We start from the raw sequence: 19,446 nt of genomic DNA on the forward strand, positions 1-19,446 counted from the left end.
ATTTTTTATTTATATTAGTTAATATCTTTATTCATAATTAATACTCCTTCCGTCCCCTTCAATTCTTATCGTTTGAAATGGGGTGCTCGGCACGCATTTTAAGACTCATATCAAGTATAGTTACATAACTTATTTTTAAAATTTTCTTTTTTTGAATAAAAATCTAAATATTAAATTTTTATTCAGAAAAAAAATTATAAAAATAAGTTATAGAACTATATTTTATATGAGTCTTAAAATGCGTGCCGAGCACTCCATTCTAAATGATAAGAATTGGAGGGGACGGAGGGAGTATTAATTATAAGACTTATAATTAACAGAGAGGTATAATAAAATCTTTTTAAATTATTAATTATTTCAAGATTATGAAGTGATTATAATTTATTTTTAGATTAAAATTTATTATATGTTCAGTATATAATTTAAAAGTTTTCATCCATCCAGAAAATATTGTTCAGATCAGTCAAATGACTCACATGAATGGTTCAAAAACTCGAATGATTCAGAAATTTATGTCGTTCAGAAAATATTGTTCAGATTTATCAAATGACCCCTAAGTTGGTGCAAACTCACATTGTTAAAGAAGAGAACTCAAAAAGGTATCGGATGAACAAGGAGACTTTGAGACAATAGAAAACTACTTGAGAGAACTAATGAATTTCAAACAAGATGCAACGAGCTGAAAACTAAAGATCTGGCTTGAGTTTCTGAAAGGGAGCTTGAGTTTCTGAAAGGGAGTGTGATTGAACATAAAGATCAGTTGCAAGTAGAGCAAGGCTGGATCTGGAATTTTCAACTTTGATAGAGAACTATATGAGTTAGCTGAAAAACTTTGAGGGCACAAAAACTTTTGAATAATTGGAAGCAAGAGAGATTGAAGATATACTCACAAGCTTGTAATTTGAGCATAATTTTTCTTAGTTATAATATAAAAAAAGTAATATTTCTGAGGTTGGATAGAGAAATTGTAATTGCTTTCGCGAAAAGTCAAAAAACAGTTTTCGTAAAAGAAAAATACGGACCTGCTTTTCCTAAAAATAGTTTTTATGTTACTGTTTAAAATAATTGTTTTTAAATTTATGAAACAGAGTTTCACTTGCTATTGTTAATATTTGTAAGAGCAATGACAAACAATATCTCAGAATATGTACTATCTACTTCTCTAAAAACTATTCTAGAAATATTTTTCTATAATCGAGTTCAAGATAAATTTTTTTTTCAAAAGCATCAGTCTTGATCATGTGTTGAAATTGAAAAACAAAATTAGAACACACTAATTTATGGAGCTTCAAATGTTTATATTCCAACTGTCTCCTTGTTTGCGTTTAAAATATATGAATCCATCCACAACGTGCCAATATGATTGCAAAACCATTAAAACAATCCAAATCAAAACAAAATTAAAAATCACAGTTAGAAAAATGGATTTAGTTTGATTTTTAGTCTCATATTTCTCACAAAATATATGAATCTAACTAGTAACTACATTTAGTCTCACTTTTAAGATTTCTTATAACTCTCCAAATACACTCTGTTATGTTCTTTTTCTTTTCTTTCTTTCTTTTTGCTAGTCACCGCACATGCACATCCCATGATTCAAACTCATGACCTTACTGGGAGAAGCCGAGAGCTTGAACCACTACATCAACTCACACACCCACACACATTATTATTATATTTACTATTCATTATATTGTCATTTGAGTGTATTAATTTTTGTTCATTATATAATACCTATTTTTACTCATTAAACTAGTTACTCATAATTCAAACTAAAACTATAACCACATTTATTAATATAAGGTTTGAAAATGGTTTTGGTTCATTTATCCAAACTAAATCCATTTTATAAGAACCATACCAAACCAAAATCACATTTTGCCACCTCTACCTCATATCATATTGAGGTCGGAAAAAGTGTATTAAATAATAAAAGTAAAACAAAAATGAGATAAAATAAAAGGATTAATTAATATCTAATTAATAGATTCTAAACAATAGATAAAAATGGTGGGTGAGTACAATTTATATTATTTTCACAAAATCTTAAAATATAACTATAAAAGAATAATAAAAGGTTGTGAAGGATATTTAAACTAGCGTTTTACCCGTGCTACGCACCGAATGGTTATTTTTATAAAATAAAAATAAATTTGTATACTTATAAATTCAAGTATATATTATTTTATAATTTATATAATTTTATTACATAATATAGGTATATTTTTTTAAGAAAATAATATTATTTCTTATATACTCTGATCAACACCCTCGTATTATATGAAATGAAATAACCGTATTTTCTTTTCAATCAAATATTATATAAGGATCGACTATCGTTTAGAAATCATGGAATGTAATCTTGATCTCGGTTTCGGACCCAGAATATGAATTATCTTATTTCATATAAATTCCTGAATTTGCAGCGTGATCTAAATTAATTTGCTTTTACAATATGAAATATTGAAAACTAATAAGAGAATAAAAATGTACATATAAAATTATATTATTGTCAACAATTATGTATGAATTATTTATGTAGCATATATGAGGATTGGGGAGGCAGTTAGAGAACAGGAACGGTAGCGGGGCGAGTAATTTCAAGGTCATAAATTATTTCAATTTCCCGTATTAAATAAAGTAATATTAGATTAAGGTCGATCGGGTTGGGTGGATGCACAAAATTCATTTATATACGCATGATTAGTCTTTGTAGCCATATTTTAGAAAATTTGTGTGCACTTAACTTATTTATGAAGTAATATAAATTATTAAATTCAATGGATCATGTCGTAACATATAAATTTGAACAAATTTACTTATGTAAATAAGATTTTATGAATTTAAAAAGATAAATATATTTTAATTTTATATCTATTTTAATCACTGACATAATAAAAATTTTGTCCTAGTAATTATAAAGCCACTGTGAGATTTCTATATTGGTCATTCTGGATGCTAACTTGTATTTATTGTATATTATTTTTCTAATTATAATTATAAATTTACATTTATTAAGACGATGTTTATATTAGATGAATGTGAATTTTATTTTATGAAATAGAAAATGTTTAATTTTATATCATATAATACTCAAAAGACCATGTATATCACGTAATATATGTTAATATTTTAACCACCACAACGAAAGAAAACTGTTTTTCTGTCATCAAGTAAATAAAAAATTCGTTCTAATCTGTAGGGTGCGGAGAGTCGCATAATTTAAAAAAGATTTATTGAATTGATCTAAAATTAGAAATATTGATTAGTCATATAAAAATTTATGGGTGGACTCGTATAAAATTATATTAATTTTAACAATTATGTAATATATATGTATAATTTTTTTTTATAATATATATATGAAAATTGGGGAGCCAGTTAGAGAATGCAGACACGAGTGAGCGAGTAATTTCATGGTCATAATGTTTTTCAATCTCCCCTATTGAATAAAGTAATGTTAGGTTAAGGTCGATCGAATCGGGTGGATGCATGCCCTAATATCAGTTGTTCCTTATTAGGTTTTTTTTTTCATAACGGCCTAATCTCTTGAAATTTTTTACAAAAATAACTTTCAATATTTTTAAAAATACCATTTTTTATAAATTATTTACAAAAATACGACTTGCAACTTCTGCAACCTCATTTGCAACAACATTGACAACAGTTGCAACGACTTGCAACTTCTACAACCTCGTTTGCAACACCATTGGCAACAGTTGCAAATGAGAAATTTTATTTGCAACTTATGCAACTTCATTTGCAACAGTTGCAAACTGAGGTTGCAAATTAGGTTACAGAAGTTGCAAGTCGTATTTTTGTAAATAATTTAGAAAAAAAATTGTATTTTAAAAAAAAATTAACTTGACAGTATTATTGTAAATAATTTCTAAAAAGTTGGTATATTTATATATATTCCATGTTAATTATTATATTATATAACTTAATTAATTTGTACGCATATTCATTTAATATGCATAATTGACTTTGTAGCCATATTTCACAAAATTTGTACGTATACACTTAACTTGCTAATGAAATAATATGAATTATGAAATTCAATCGCATGCCGTAAAAGTTTAAATCTATAAAAATTCACTTATGTCAATAAAATTTAAAATTTTATGAATTTAATGAAAATTTTGTCTTAATAAATTATAAAATCACTGTGAGATTTATAAAAACTGGTCATTCTGGATGCTAACTTGTGTTTATTTTATATTATTTCTCACATTATAATTACATATATATAGTTATGAAAATGATTTTTGTATTAGCTGAGTGTGAATTTAATTTTATAAATAGAAAATATTTTATTTTATATCATATAATACTCGAAAGACCATGCACGTCATGTAATGCATGTTAATATTTTAACCACTGCAACGGAAGGAAACTATTTTTTTTTTTTTGCCATCAAGTGAATAAAAAGCTTGTTCTAATATGTAGGGGGTGGAGACTCGTATTATTTCAAAAAAGATTTATCAAATTGATCTAAAAATATAAATATTGATTAGTCATATAAAAAAATTTCGGGACTCTGGTTTGTTCTAAAATTATCTAAACTTATCGAATGAATATCATTGACTTAAAATAAGGAATGATATTTGATTGGTAGTAAATTAATTCCTCTTTTTTGATTGGTTAACATCTTAAAATAGTTTATTTTTTCTTATATTGAATTGAATCAAATTAAATTACTTAAAGTAAATCTCAAATTCTATTATTATCTAATCAGATGATTTTTAATTAGATAATGAAACGGAGTCTAATTAATTGAGTTATAATCAGATAATAAAAAGGAGTTGATTAATTATATCGTATAATAAAAAATTGTATTGATTAACTCATGATTAATTTGTATGTGGTTAATATTTTGGATAAAATTTAATAGAAGAAAAGTTGGATAATGAATATTATTAGTGTTAAAATAATATTGTTTTCTGATTGGTTAACTAGTGGTTAAAGGAAAATTGAATAATGAATATGATTGGTCTAAAATTTAGGGATGTCTTCCGATTGTTCCTAAAATAATTCTTATTTTCTGATTGGTTTACTGCATCTAAAGTTGGAGGATGAATATGATTGGTCTAAAATTGAAATGTGACTTTTATTGATTCAAAAATAATTCATATTTTTTGATTGGCCAACTGCATAGCGTGGTAAACTCAGGAATATAGGATTCAGAATCTGAAAAGCCGGAACAAGATTTTACTTTTGACAGTACCACGGTCCACTGTAACATTCTCCCGTAAACATTGAACAATCCTCTTCATTACACACTAAAATATATTCTGGACGAGTCCACTGACTTGAGTTTGAAATGATGTTCTGAAAACATGGACGATCTCAGCTTCAAAACCAAGTTAAAGATATTAGTAGCTACCCTTGTAATAAATTTTCTCATTGCCCCTTCTGTCTCTGAGATTATTTTTGAAGAGGGGTTTGAAGGTACCTCCTCTCTCTCTCTCTCTCTCTCTCTCTCTCTCTCTCTCTCTCTCTGCGTGTGTGTAAAATTTTCAGTTCTTGAATGTTGAGGGTGATGTTTTATTTGTTTCTGAAAGCTACTTGTTGAGTTTGGACTGAAGAATTAAGCAATTTTCTTTTACGGTATGATTTGCCTTCTTAAGTTAATCAGACATAAGTATATATGTACCATGTACGTATGTCTGACCCATGTGAGAAAACCTAGTTGAAAGCTATTTCATCGAGACTTAGAAAATTGGACAACTAAAAAGTGATAGTAATGTTTGAATCTTGATTGAAAGCTACCGCTGAGCACGTTCTATATGGAAGCATCTGTTCCTGATTTAATTGAGTTTATTTACATGTGTGTTTGTTTGTTATATATTTTTGTGTTTAATTTGAGTGTGGACTAAAATGTATGTGGTTTTATTTGGGGAAGATGGGTGGGAGAGCAGATGGGTAAAGTCTGATTGGAAGCGAAGTGAAGGGAAAGCAGGCAATTTTAAGCATACAGCTGGAAAGTGGTCTGCTGATCCTGATGATAAAGGTGTGTCCTTGTTGTAATTTGATTGTTTTAAGTGTTTCTATATCTATGGGGATACAGTGAGAATATTTTTGTGTTGGTTATTGACTATCAATGATTTAAAGGACTACTTGACATTCCTTTAACCCCTCAATCTGCCTTTAAGACAAATGTATGCCATATGAGTTTAAGTCTCATCTGCAAATGATTGTTACAAAATTCTTGATGCTAACCAGTCCATCTAAGACCTCAAGCGTTAAAGGAATGCCCCGGATGGATCATATGCTATATTTCAACACATTGGGTATAGATTGGTCAAGGTTTGAACCGCACTCATGACAGTGTTTGTAATATTCCGAGTCACTAGATTGCTAACTGATAACTGCGTTTCAGCTTGAGAGGAAGTGAAGCTGTGTAACTTTTTCATCTAGTATCCATGTCTTTTAAAAGTTTGTTATATTTACAACTTTATCTTGTCGACAAATGACACTTGCCAGGTTCTGAGAAAATTGAATTTGTACAGGTATTCAGACATCTAGTGATGCCAAGCATTTTGCAATATCGGCTAAGATACCAGAATTTAGCAACAGGAATAGGACCCTGGTCCTTCAATACTCCTTTAAGTTGGAGCAAGACATTGAATGTGGTGGTGGCTACATAAAGCTCCTATCCGGATATGTTAATCAAAAGAAATTCGGCGGGGACACTCCTTACAGGTTTGTTTTGATATCAGTTCTCTAATAAGGTACTCGGTCCTTCTTTATTAGGAATGTTATACTTCTTGTGTGTATATATAACTTTCTAATTTGGTACTTCTTGTGAAATCCCCTTTATATAGTATCAGTTTCATTTGTGGCAGTCAAACTCACCCGGCTAAGAATTTTTGAGAAGTACTAACAAAACCCCAATCTAAAAGCATATTATTTTCGTACCTTCGTCTTTATTCCGGATATTTATTATCTGCATTAATAACGAGAATAGTATTGTGTTACCTTTATGGAATATGTTCTGAAACTGAATGGGTTTATGTTGAAATATATATGATCAATTAAGCCCATAATCCAACACCTTGAGATTTTAGGAGAATGGGCACTTAACATATGTTGAAATATGATATGATCAAATTAAGCCCGTAACCTAACACCAAATCTGACATGTTAAGGCTTAGGAGAAGTGGTAACTTAATGTGGTATTAGAGCTCTGGTTGCGAGAGGTAGCTTAACAGTTTATTACAAATACCATGCTTTCTTTACCACCACTACCAAGCTTGACCTATGCCATTCAAGTAATAATGTCAAATAAACAATTTTCAAGTTTTTATCAACACAAAAAATCAGATGATACTGGAGTCGTAATGAGTTTGAGCTCTATAGCAATCACTATAGATGATCAGTTTGTTTCCATCCTTCATAGTAGCGTGGGAAAAGTAAAATATTCTTTTCAACTCCAATTGGCTTCCCTGGTAAGAAAAACTTTTCATGTTCAATGTTTTGCAGTTTAATGTTTGGACCAGATATATGTGGCACGCAGAAGAAGAAGCTCCATGTTATACTTTCCTATCAGGGACAGAATTATCCCATCAAGAAGGAACTGGAGTGCGAAACAGACAAGTTAACACATTTTTATACATTCATTCTCAGGCCAGATGCATCATATAGTATTCTTATTGATGGTCGAGAGAGGGATTCAGGAAGCATGTACACAGATTGGGATATCCTTCCTCCTCGCAAAATTAAAGCTGTTAATGCCAAAAGGGTCAGATATTAGAATCTGCATATAAATAGCTAACATTATGATTCTAATTCCTTCTAGATTCTGTGATGTTTTAAGCTTCCAAAGGTTTAACTGATTGAAGAACTTTAAACAGTGAATTTGTTATTTTGTCCTCTGTCCATCAGTCTATATTGAAATTGTGCTTTTGTGGTTCACATGGAGTCACTATCTATGTCTGACAGCCTGCAGATTGGGATGATAAAGAATATATAGACGACCCAAATCATGTCAAACCCGAGGTATCAACTTTATATTATTTTAAATTATTATGTTAGCAAGGTCTTTATTTGCTTTATCATTGTAATTTTTGCCACATAATATCCACATTAACACATAGTACTGTCACAAGCAGGGATATGATTCAATTCCTCGAGAAATTCCTGACCCAAAAGCTAAGAAGGTTGGTTGACATGTGTGCAATATCTTTTCTTATGATTTCTCTCAAAATGCCCTGTGTTTTAAAAACTAGTTTTCTTCTATCAAACTAGAACTGTTTAAATTTATGACAAAATATATGCGACAGGCTACATACTACGTGTGGCAGATATTATTTATTAGCTTATTCTCTATAAAAAGAAATTGTAAGCCCTAGTTAAATGCATCTTACTACTTTTCTCTGGAGTAGCCTGATAGTTGGGATGAAGATGAGGATGGTATCTGGAAACCCCCAAGAGTGCCTAACCCTGCATATAAGGGACCATGGAAGAACAAGGTAACCAACTTTTTTCTACAAATTAACAGAAACTGCATGAAGCTTTTACTTGGTAAATAATTTTTTTAATCTGTGTCTTTCATACGACAGAAAATAAAAAATCCCAACTACAAAGGAAAGTGGAAAATTCCATGGATTGATAACCCAGGTATTGCAATTATGCAGATTAGCTGGCCAGCATACTTTATTTACTTTTTTGTAACATAGGTTCCTCATCTACTTTCATTCTGTTCAGAGTTCGAAGATGATCCTGACCTTTATGTCCTAAAGCCAATCAAATATGTGGGCATAGAAGTATGGCAGGTAGGATGTCGATGAATTCTTTTGCGTATTTCACATCACAAACACGATATTTAAATGTTTATAAGCTGAATGGAGTTCCATGCTATTGTGCCTGCAGGTGAAGGCTGGTTCAGTCTTTGACAATGTTCTGATTTGTGATGAGCCAGAATATGCAAAACAAGTTGTGCAAGAAGTCTTTGCTAACAGAGAAGTACAGTCCAACCCTTTAATCTACCCCTGCATATACTATCTACAATGCCTTGTTAAGCTGTTAATATATATATTTCCATTCCAATGATATTTAGATTGAAAAAGAGGCCTTTGAGGAAGCACAGAAAGAAATGAAAGCAAGAGAAGAAGAGGTTGTTGTCCTGATGCAGTGTTATATCCTTATAATTTGTAACTGGTATTCTGGTTTATGTAATGTGAAATCATAACTAATTCTTACACAATTTGTGCATGCAGGAAGCTCGAAGAGCAAGAGAGGAAGGTGGAAGGAGGAAGAAAGCGAGGGGCTATGATCGACGAGATCGTTACAAAGACAGACGCAATAGGGTTAGTATCACAATTCTTGCACTATTCCTCTGCTTACGAACGTGTTTAGCATAATCATATAGTTAAGTGATTCTGTCAGTAACTTAGTTGAATTAGATTGTCTATTCAGCAAACATCTGTGTTCCTTTTGTTTTCTTTATATCATACAACATATATATTCTTTAACTTGTAAATTTATTATGTAAAATGTGTGTATTTTGCATCCCAAAGGAACTGCCTCAACTAGTTGAGGCAGATATCTAGGTTCTCATAAACGACAACACATCGATCCATAATCTAAGGCTACATGTCTGTGCCCAACTCATATGTAAAGAAATGAGAGGGACGGAGGGAGTATTTAATTTTGTATTTCTACATGGAGCTTAGGCAAAAGTAAGCAAAATTGATCACTATATGACGTCGTTTGATCTTCATATGTGGTTGCCACTTGCCAGTCTTTTGGGATTATAAAACAATATTAGGTCATGCATACATACTGATTTAGCTGCATGTGTCAAAGTTTGGTATATTGCTTAATGTTATTATTGAATTATGTTTTTTCGTGTATACATAAGAAATTGATCTCTGATATTGTTTTATCTCATTTGCAGCATCGTTATGATGACATGGATGATTATCATGTAAGCATACTCCCCCCAGTAGATAATATTCTAAGTCATCCTGTATCCCATATCGACACTAAAAGGATTGGCTATAAGGACGTAGCGTAGAGACCTTTATAGTTAAATTGTTATTAAGTAGTCGTGATCAATCAAAAATTGAAAAGCAGCTGTTGCCGTGATTGTTGTAGAAGCTATTTTCCTTATAAACAAATATAGAGGCATACTTGATAAGCTGGAAGAAGATTACATAGTTGCAAGAAGAAAAAAAAGTGGCGTCAAAACCTGATATCATAGTTTCTATGGAATAATATGTAAAGAAAGTGGTGTCAAAACCTGATATCACAGTTTCTATGAAATAATATGTAAAAATTATTACGACTCTTCCTTGCCATTTCCGTGCATATATTGTTAAGTGACAAATTTCTGTGTTATTGTTTCTTGCAGGACGAGCTTTAACAGTTTTCAACTCTACTCAACAATCAGTAGCTGAGTGTCATCTTTCCTTGTTTAGTTGGTTGTTGTACTAGTTCACCTCATCTGTATTACCACCAGTGCCGAATTCACGACTTGTACTACTAGTTCGCCTTATCTGAATTACCACCAGTGTTGAATTAATGACTAAACAACCGAACAATATCAGAAATTCTTCAAGTAATATCTTCTGTTATCCAAAAGGGCATACCCATGATTTAATGTTGACACTGATGCATATACTTTCTAGTATGTTATTTGGTGAACCTCAGCCTTTGCATGAGACCATAAAGACAGAGCTTAAGTTTTCAGATCTTTTAGATATGGCTTGAATGGTTCAATTATAATTTAATTGTATGGTGAATGAGCCTACCAAATGTGCAATCTAATTTATAAGATGTATTGCTAAAATTTATTCCAAAGCCAAGCATGATAAAACAAGTATTTATCCTTTTGGAGCTGAATATCAAGAGTGAATAAATCTATTTAATTAGGAGTACAACCTGGTTACAAAAATATTTTACATTGTCCAGCCATAATTGCTGCACACTGTTGCATAGAGAATTATAATGGTAAGCAAACCAATAGTGCCAAAAATCATGATTTTACATCCAGTTGCATCTGTGATGATACTGACAGGAAATGATTCTTTTTTAACCAATTTGATGTATCAGATGTAAAAGGCAAAATGCTATAAAAAGAAACCTTAACAAAGCATTAAATATCCCGTGGAGTAATTTTTTTTTAAGTCTGGTCACTTCTTGAACCCGCGACCTCGACCGTACAATTGCATCAGCAGCAATTTGCTCCAGTAAAGCTTAGATGTTCTTCCTACCCCGTCACATACCACCTGATAGCATAAAAACAGTCCTCAACAGTTACAAATAATTATTCCAAAGTTTCAGCAGGTACTTGGTTAATTATATGCATTAAGCAACAACTGTTCACAGTTTTAAAAATGTAAGAATACCCACTTTCATGTTTTTTATGAGTGATGTGACTATCATCTTCTACTACCTGGCCCACGTGGGAGTGGGCCATTTACTTGCTGGGGTTGGGAAGCAGGTTGCCCCCCTGCTTGCTCCTCAGGCATATTCATGGCTTGAGTGACAGCATTCATGACAATAAGTCCAAGGGGAATCAGATACATCCACTGCCAAAAAAAAGAGGAAAATAGATTTCAAATGTTAATGTTATCTTAACCTTTGTCAATTTAGTGTCTGTTGAGATTTTGTTTTAGCTGTGACACTAAAGTGAAGGCTCAAATATATCTGAGATAACATATTTTGACGACTTACATATTTAGCCCAAAAAGATCTTTCCAATGGCTTCACACCTTCATCTTCGCCACCAATTTCTGTACTACCAATATCTTCTGAGAATGCAGGAGTTCTGTTCCACAATGACACATCTAATTAGGAAAGGAAAGGGCAATATAAAATTTTGATATGCACAGTATAAATTGGAAAAAAATCATCATTAACGTGATGTATGTCATTGCTTTCAAAGCAATAGCAAATCACATGTAAAGGAAATAATCAAGTCAGAAAGCCTTTTCACATATGGCTGTAACTCTACATCAATGAACATAACAACAGAGACGGAACGGAATAACAAAAATAGTACTTAATAAGGTCGAAGTAAATATCCATGTTGCAGGTAAATCAGACATCTCACAAAAGAGGCTGTTACAAATGAACTAAGTGGAGGCAGTATTCGGGAAGGACTGAAAACATTTGAATATAATAAATTGTCCGTAATACATTTCATAATAGCTAACATTGTATAATACATCTCAGATTGTACCAATCATGAAACTAGAATCTTAATACACGTGGTCAGAATCAGGAACATGAAATATAATCGAAACAGGAGAATATAACTTTACCTTGGTGCCTGCTCGGTACTCTTTAAGACTGTGTGAGAGGTAAAAGCCCACTTGCTTGGCTACAATAGAAACAACAATAATGATGTCACTATTTTGTAAGCTAAGATGGGTGATCTTGCAAAATGCTCTGTGCTTAATGCCTACACATGGCTTCTTCTTCATATTTTTCTGTAGTAATGATTTATACTCTTAGTTTACAGTTAATTCAACTTTATTCTTGAACAGCCACGTCGAATATCTAAATTGTAGGCCGGAAGAATAAGAAAAATTTCCCTAACATCTGTTTTGAGTTCAAGACTGTGCTGAAGGAATACAGAAGCTAAAATTTCCCAAGAATATAATCATCAGTTATACGGATTTTGTATAAGGTTGACTTACTACATATGCAATAAGAGTACCAGATGTCTATAACTACACAGTCCAAAAATCTAGTTCACAGCTTTCAACAAAATCTAGCTCTAAGATAGCAGAGGTAGTAAGTTTCTTCCAGATCTCAGTAAAGAGATCAACGTCTTGTTGAAGGGAGGCTGTTTTGGTCTACTGCTTTTCCCTAATAGGAGGTGATGTCCTTTCACAATAATGTGTATTAAACTACTTTTCTGATAATTATAATGATTAGTTAATACTTACCAATTTATACTGTCGAGGATACTGGCAGACCGCAAGGGAACCATAATTAACACCCAAAATATTAACACCATCCTGCATGACCAAAAAGTGAGCATGAGGCAACTGACAGAGGCACAGATTCCATATTGCATTGAATAAGAAATAAGCAATATATAATAATTTACAAAGGCATTAATTTGCATAAATAAGCAATATTAAAGAAAATGAAGACAGATACATGTAGCAGAAACACATGTAGACTGTAGTGCATTAAGAACTAAGCCCAGCCTAACCCCTAAAAAGACAAGTGTATAGAATGCTAAGCTTTAAAGAAACAAATTTGCACTTGAAGAGGCACTATTAAAAGAAAAAAAGATGGCACTAGGCGGAATTATAATCACTAAATGGCCCGTCCTCACGCATAAAAATGGATTGGTTTTCAAAATGTGGTTGGGGAGATTTATAAAAATCTTTAAAGCAATGTAAAGTTGTGGTACATCACCATACTTCTGTACAACAAGATCTTTCTGCACCAAATTATCCCATTTAAATTTGATCAACTTCTGTGGACCCGCAAATCGTGTCAAGTTTTCATGCCTCATTTCGCAGAAGTCAGACCCATACACGACACTAATGAATTCGCTTCCTATCAAGGACAACATTCATGTCGTTATTTTTGTGCTATGCATAACATAAAAACTAATATAATTATATATTTTTTAATATTCAAATATTACTTTTGTAAGTTCTTCAATGCTTTAGATGTTGTACTTTTACTTTTCAAGTTTTAATATCAAAATTTATTGATATTATAAGATTTTGATTCTATAAAAGAACAGATTATAACTCCTTTTTCGTTCCATGTGCAAAACACTAGATGGAGGGAAAAAGCATTTGGCTGAGGTCCTGAGGAGCTGGGCTTGCAAAAATCCTGATAGCGTATGCCTGCTTAGGGGAAGAGAGCATTGAAAAATTTATTGCTCTCCAAGGAACACATGGGGCAACAGATTCTTAATTCAAAGGAGGAAGAATATAAAACTGATTACTGAGTTAGATGAGCAAATGATAGGATTGCTAATCTATTCTAATCTCAATGTAATCAACTTCAATCGTAAGTAGACCATTTGTAAGATTTTAATCCTCTACTTTACCTAATAAACTAAAAGACTACTGGTAACTGATCTATAGGTTTTAAGACCATTCGAACACAGTAGTAGAAGTGTCCACGTGATATTATTAATTGCTTGATGACATAATACTCTTTAACCACCCCACTTGTGGTACCAGGTCTAGTCACCCAGAATATTCCAAAGTACCAGAGGCATAATGTCGACAGTGAAACATGGTTCCATTCTTCATATTTCATCTAATATACAGGAATTCCACATTAGCTATTAAGTCCAAAGTAACCAGTTAGGTTGGTATAGAAGCTTGTACCATGTGTATGACAAAATGCTCATCCAAGCCAGTCTGTGGGAGACATCTCTGAATGTAATCAAAAGAAGCAATCAGTGCTAATTGCAAACAAATATGTATCGAAGTATTCATATAACTTTTGCCTGCCGCATAAATGGTTGCCACTTACTGCTTTAACTGAAGAGATAATGTAGTCTCTTCCTGGAGGGCTTATCACATTTGATGGCACTCGTATCCTATAGAAATCATCACCTTCTAGTAATGTCTGCAAGACTATATCATTAATACTTGACATCTAAGTCAAAAACAAAAAAAAAAACAAAAAACTAGGGACTGGTAAATTACTTTAAAGCTTTCCTTGTCTTCTCTGCTTAAGTCTTTTCTTGAGAACCTAAGTTTTGTGAGAGTCTGTAAGAAGTTTTAAACGTATATACAGATTAGTTCCCCAGTTGAAAAATTGTCACACGGCAAAAATGAATACTATATAATCTATTTACACACATAGCCATACATTAACACTTTAATTCTTACCTCAATTCTCAAAAATATATATACTATATTGAAACACACAGTTTATATACACTAGTAGTTAAAGTGGTGCTCCGTCCTTCCAGATTATTCTAATGTCTCACAATATCATACACAGCAGAAGAAAGTTAGATACTAACTAGGAAGCATGAGTGCGGGTGCGGGGGTGCGGGTGCGCGGTGCGTGGACACGGGAATTCGTCAAATTCTAAAATATGGGGATACGGGTGCGGGGGGATACGGCAAATATTAAAATAATAAAAAAATTATATATAAATATATAATATATAAATAAATTAAACCATTTATTTTATATATTAATATTATGAATTAATTAGTTACTAAAGTTAGTTTTAGTGCCTGTAGTACTGATCAAACTAGTCCTCCAGGGAATTGAAACAGGGAACCCATTAAGTCATTAACTGTAAATAAAAATTAAAGAAAGAACGTGGACATCCCTCAGTCCAGGTTCATTTTACATCTACCAAAGTTTATACATACATATACATAAATTATAGATCTGTATAAATAGGTTTTATTTGCTGATTTCCCCCTTTGTCTCCACTCTTCTTTCTCCGACGACCTGCTGATGATTTCCGGCGATGATCACGATTGATTCGACTATACTGCATAACACAGGTGCAGTAACTGTAAGACAGGTTCTGACTGATTACTTTTAAGATTTTTTTTCAAAAAAAAAAAGTTGTTCTAAATTACGGATTGTGCCACTCCCGCACCCCCATCCCCGCACCCCCGCGTATCCCCGTCGCTGCCTCCACCGATACGCCACGTGGCGTATCCCGTGCGTATCCCGCCGCACTCCGCCGCACCCCCGCACCCCCGAGTATCCCCTACGCAGTTCTTCACCCATATGGAGTATCCCTGCTTTCTAGGATACTAATATACTAGGTAGTAGGTACTATTTGAAAAGAATGAAGTGGTAAAGACAACACTTTACAACTACTCCCTCCGTCCCTCCCATTTCTTTACATTTTCCTTTTTGGAGTGTCCCATCCAATCCTTTACATTTCAAAACTTACCAAAAATAATCAACGGGTCCCGCCACTTCTCCACTTTTTTTTCCTTTTCACACTACTTTTACTCCACTATCTTCTTTTTATACATTAAAAATCAATGGGTCCCATCACTTTACCCACTTTTCTTCCTCTTTTCCACTACTTTATAAATATTTCTTAACCTCCGTGCCCAACCCATTCGATAAGAAATGGGAGGGACGGAGGGAGTAACATTTAGTGACTGTTTAGAGAGAAAGAGATTTAATGAAGTCATGGAAAGTACAGTACAGTAGTCCATTATATCTGAGCCATGGAAGAAATCAAATAGTGGTTTACGATATACAATATGAGGTACCTAACTGACTTTGTTTACCCACAGTACTTGAAAGGAATGTGTGTGTGTGTATTGACAGATTTAACCACCGTTGCTTTTTATAATTACAGCTTGTCTATATTGGATATGGATACAAGTATCCAGACTCCCTCCCATAAAAACCAAAGTACAGTCCTGACTTTCGGATAACATTACTTCCATTCTTGTCTTTCCTGCCCTCACTAAGATTTTGAGCATGCTAAGCTACACATGCCCCCATCTAGCTACAAAGCACTTCAGCTATTCAGAACAGACCATTAAGGCGGCAATGTCTGAAACAACCAGACTCCGACTCCACTTAATAATACATACACAAAAACAGTACATAACACTCACAACCCAATAAAACCTCATGTAAAAATTTTATTCATTTAAGCTTATGTATTTATCTTTACAAGTTTATTATCAAGATCTACTCATGTCTACAAGTTTTAGATCTTGATAATAAGCTTATGTGTTCAAATCTCTACAAGTTTTAGAACACAGAATTCACACATTTACTAACACAGCCTTCTAGAAAAGTGAAAACCAAAACTGTCATCCGCAGGCAACTCAATTCAAAATTATATATAAAAACTTTTAAAAATTTTAAATTTGCTAAAGATCAAAAGTTTGTAACATCAAACTAAACACGATTACTAAAACCTCTATAGATTAATAGCCTACGATTTCATTAAGTTATCGAGATCACTAACCCATCCGAACAATAAAAACCACTACAAATTAACAGCCTAAAATCTCAATAACTCATCAACATACCTCAACATAGACAATTCTACAAAATCACACAATTTCTTTAACTTATCGTGATCACTAACACATCCAGCCGATAAACGCCTCTACAAATTGACAACCTAAACTCTCATTAACTTATCCACATTATCACTAAACCCAATCATATGAACTCTAAATAAAATTTTATCAAATTATCAAACCCATTAATTCATCCCACTTAAACACACAAAGCAACAATCATATCCAACAATTTATCGAGATTATTAATTAATCGAAAAAGAATAGACCTGACCACCATGAGACCAAGTTTTGAGGCGAGCAGAGAAAGTGCCAGCAGGGGTAAACTCGGAGTCGCCAAAAGCATGCTCCAACACAAACTGGACCTTAGAGTCCGACCCAGAATCCGAAACAGTCTTCCGGGTCAGCGGAGAAATCGAGGGTCGGCTCAGATCCGGAGATTTAACAAACTCTTCGTCCTCGATTAAGAGCTCGTCGGATTGGAAACTCAGTGAGTTGGGTATTGATAGAGAGAACACGAGTAGTAGTAACAAGGTTAGTGATTTCATGGAGGGTGCCATCATTGGTGAGAGATAGATACAGATATAGATACAGAATATGATCGTCCCTGTGGAGTCCAGAGTCCAGACTAGCGTTGCTGGGTATAGCTGAGTCGCAACTTTTGACATCTATGTTCGGTAAAATACAAAAATTTATATTGAACTCTTATTTTATCTTTTTTTTTAAACAAAACTCCTATTTTATCTTATTTTCTTAAAATAAGTTAATCATTTTAAAATAAAAATATTTAAACATGCATTGTTTGATATAAGTAACTTATCTTATAGATAATAAATATTATAAATCGACTAAATATTCAATATCAAAAATTAGAGAACTTTGGCAAAACCACCCCTTTTTACCATCTTTATTGCAAAACTATGACCTACCTCAATTCATTGCAAAAATACAGTTTGTTTATAATTCTAATTAAAAGATTTGCATAAGTACACAGAACCTGCCGCCCCATTGGGGCGGGCGATACATGGAACCCTTGCTTTCTTTGTACTTGGAGAGCGTTTCACCCTCTCATCTGCAAATTTCTCTTCGCGATCTCTCTTATTCTAAAAATAACAGGCCACAACCTCGCGTCTCTTCTCTTCCATTTCTTTTCATTAGGGTTAAAAATGGGGCGGGTTCAGGGCGGGGACTTCATTTCCCAGCCCCGCCCATATATTATTTTTTTTCCCCATCCTCGCCCCATTCCCCGCGGGGATTTAATTTTAATCCCCATCCCCGCCCCACCGGGGATTTAATATAATTCCGCTCCGCCCCGTTGCTATATATAATATTACATTTTAGATATTTACTTAAAAATTTAGTATTTTTTTTCTTCAAAATTTAATAAAAATATACGAGACGTGTATATTAAAAGCAAAAAACTAGATAATGCATGCATGTCAAATTAAAATAACAATATAATCATGCAATTTTTTACAATAATCGCTTTGCATATAAAAATATCAAAAGAGACATTAACTAGCATAATAAATATATTTATATAAAATATAATAAATATATTATATTAAATATAATTATTTATTTAAATTAAATATATGCGGGGTGGGGCGGGGAATCCCCGCGGGGATTTAACAAATACTATACTTGCCCCATATTTTTGCGGGGCGGAAAACTATTCCCCGTCACTACCCCATTCCCCATATTAGCGGGGCGGATCTGCCCCATTCGGGGCGGGTTATGGCGGGTTCCCCATTTCCCCCACCCCATTTGTAACCCTACTTTTCATCCCCTTTCTCTCATTTCTCTCCACGCAGCTCTAATCTCCGTCTCGTAAACCACGCCATTAACGCTGTGCAGCCTTTCGACTATGAGGTTCAGATCTCCTAACGCTTCAATGAATCCACTAAATTCAAAATCCACAACTTATCTGTCTCAATTGGACTATGATTGTACCGGAGAAGGAAGTCAATCCCCATCTCCTTCATCTTAATTGGTTGATTTTGTGATTGTTTTTATTTGATTTTGTGTTATTGGTATCGGCCCTGCAGCCATTTACAACTAGTTGCAACCTATTAAGCAACTAAATGTATATTTCAAAAAATTATTTCAAAATTGCTTTTGTGGTTGCATATATAGTTGCTACAGTGTAGATATGGTTGCATATGCAACCTCCGTATTTTTGCAAATATTTTTTGAAATATAGTATTTTTGTAATTTTTTATTTAAAAGTGATAGTATTTTTACAAAAAATTGTTAAACTTGGATATTTATGAAAAAAGTCTCAAAAATTATTACGTATATATGAAAAAAAAATCAAATATAAATCCTTATTAACATGATTAAGATGGATCAAACATGATTATTATATGTTATATTTTCTTATTTTAAAATCAAACATATATTGTAATTAGCATTTTATCCCAGTTACGTGTTAGATAGCTATTTTTAATTAAAAGATATGTTTATTAATATATAAATTT

At 32.8% G+C, this 19,446-nt stretch overlaps 2 protein-coding genes across 2 annotated transcripts; one reads left to right on the forward strand and one right to left on the reverse strand.

Moving 5' to 3' along the window:
- The first annotated feature begins 5,247 nt into the window (after positions 1 to 5,247).
- Positions 5,248 to 10,614, forward strand: LOC108200195 (calreticulin-3). The gene is made up of 14 exons (XM_017368252.2): positions 5,248 to 5,451; positions 5,906 to 6,013; positions 6,513 to 6,705; positions 7,486 to 7,744; positions 7,945 to 8,001; positions 8,115 to 8,162; positions 8,388 to 8,474; positions 8,565 to 8,622; positions 8,710 to 8,777; positions 8,875 to 8,967; positions 9,062 to 9,118; positions 9,222 to 9,311; positions 9,902 to 9,931; positions 10,358 to 10,614. The coding sequence occupies exons 1-14, from the start codon at positions 5,340 to 5,342 to the stop codon at positions 10,367 to 10,369; spliced, it is 1,272 nt and encodes a 423-aa protein (XP_017223741.1). The 5' UTR covers positions 5,248 to 5,339; the 3' UTR covers positions 10,370 to 10,614.
- A 236-nt stretch (positions 10,615 to 10,850) lies between these two features.
- On the reverse strand, positions 10,851 to 17,642 carry LOC108200303 (uncharacterized). Its single transcript, XM_017368413.2, has 9 exons — positions 17,236 to 17,642; positions 14,643 to 14,705; positions 14,467 to 14,562; positions 14,319 to 14,366; positions 12,903 to 12,974; positions 12,273 to 12,331; positions 11,683 to 11,776; positions 11,359 to 11,537; positions 10,851 to 11,234 (listed from the first exon to the last, which is right to left on the reverse strand). The coding sequence occupies exons 1-8, from the start codon at positions 17,632 to 17,634 to the stop codon at positions 11,388 to 11,390; spliced, it is 981 nt and encodes a 326-aa protein (XP_017223902.1). The 5' UTR covers positions 17,635 to 17,642; the 3' UTR covers positions 10,851 to 11,234; positions 11,359 to 11,387.
- Positions 17,643 to 19,446: the final 1,804 nt, after the last annotated feature.

This window comes from Daucus carota, chromosome 9, assembly GCF_001625215.2.
Source record: "Daucus carota subsp. sativus chromosome 9, DH1 v3.0, whole genome shotgun sequence".
Taxonomy (NCBI): Eukaryota; Viridiplantae; Streptophyta; class Magnoliopsida; order Apiales; family Apiaceae; genus Daucus; species Daucus carota.

What these genes read in the sequence shown, in the direction of transcription:
- LOC108200195 (XM_017368252.2), top strand. Translation starts at nt 5,340, where the DNA reads ATGGACGATCTCAGCTTCAAAACCAAGTTAAAGATATTAGTAGCTACC. An exon ending in TGCTGATCCTGATGATAAAG is followed by an intron (nt 6,014 to 6,512) that starts GTGTGTCCTTGT and finishes GAATTTGTACAG; the next exon opens with GTATTCAGACATCTAGTGAT. An exon ending in TCCATGGATTGATAACCCAG is followed by an intron (nt 8,623 to 8,709) that starts GTATTGCAATTA and finishes CATTCTGTTCAG; the next exon opens with AGTTCGAAGATGATCCTGAC.
- LOC108200303 (XM_017368413.2), bottom strand. Translation starts at nt 17,634, where the DNA reads ATGTCAAAAGTTGCGACTCAGCTATACCCAGCAACGCTAGTCTGGACT. An exon ending in TTATCTCTTCAGTTAAAGCA is followed by an intron (nt 14,367 to 14,466) that starts GTAAGTGGCAAC and finishes GATTACATTCAG; the next exon opens with AGATGTCTCCCACAGACTGG. An exon ending in GATCTTTTTGGGCTAAATAT is followed by an intron (nt 11,538 to 11,682) that starts GTAAGTCGTCAA and finishes TTTTTTTGGCAG; the next exon opens with TGGATGTATCTGATTCCCCT.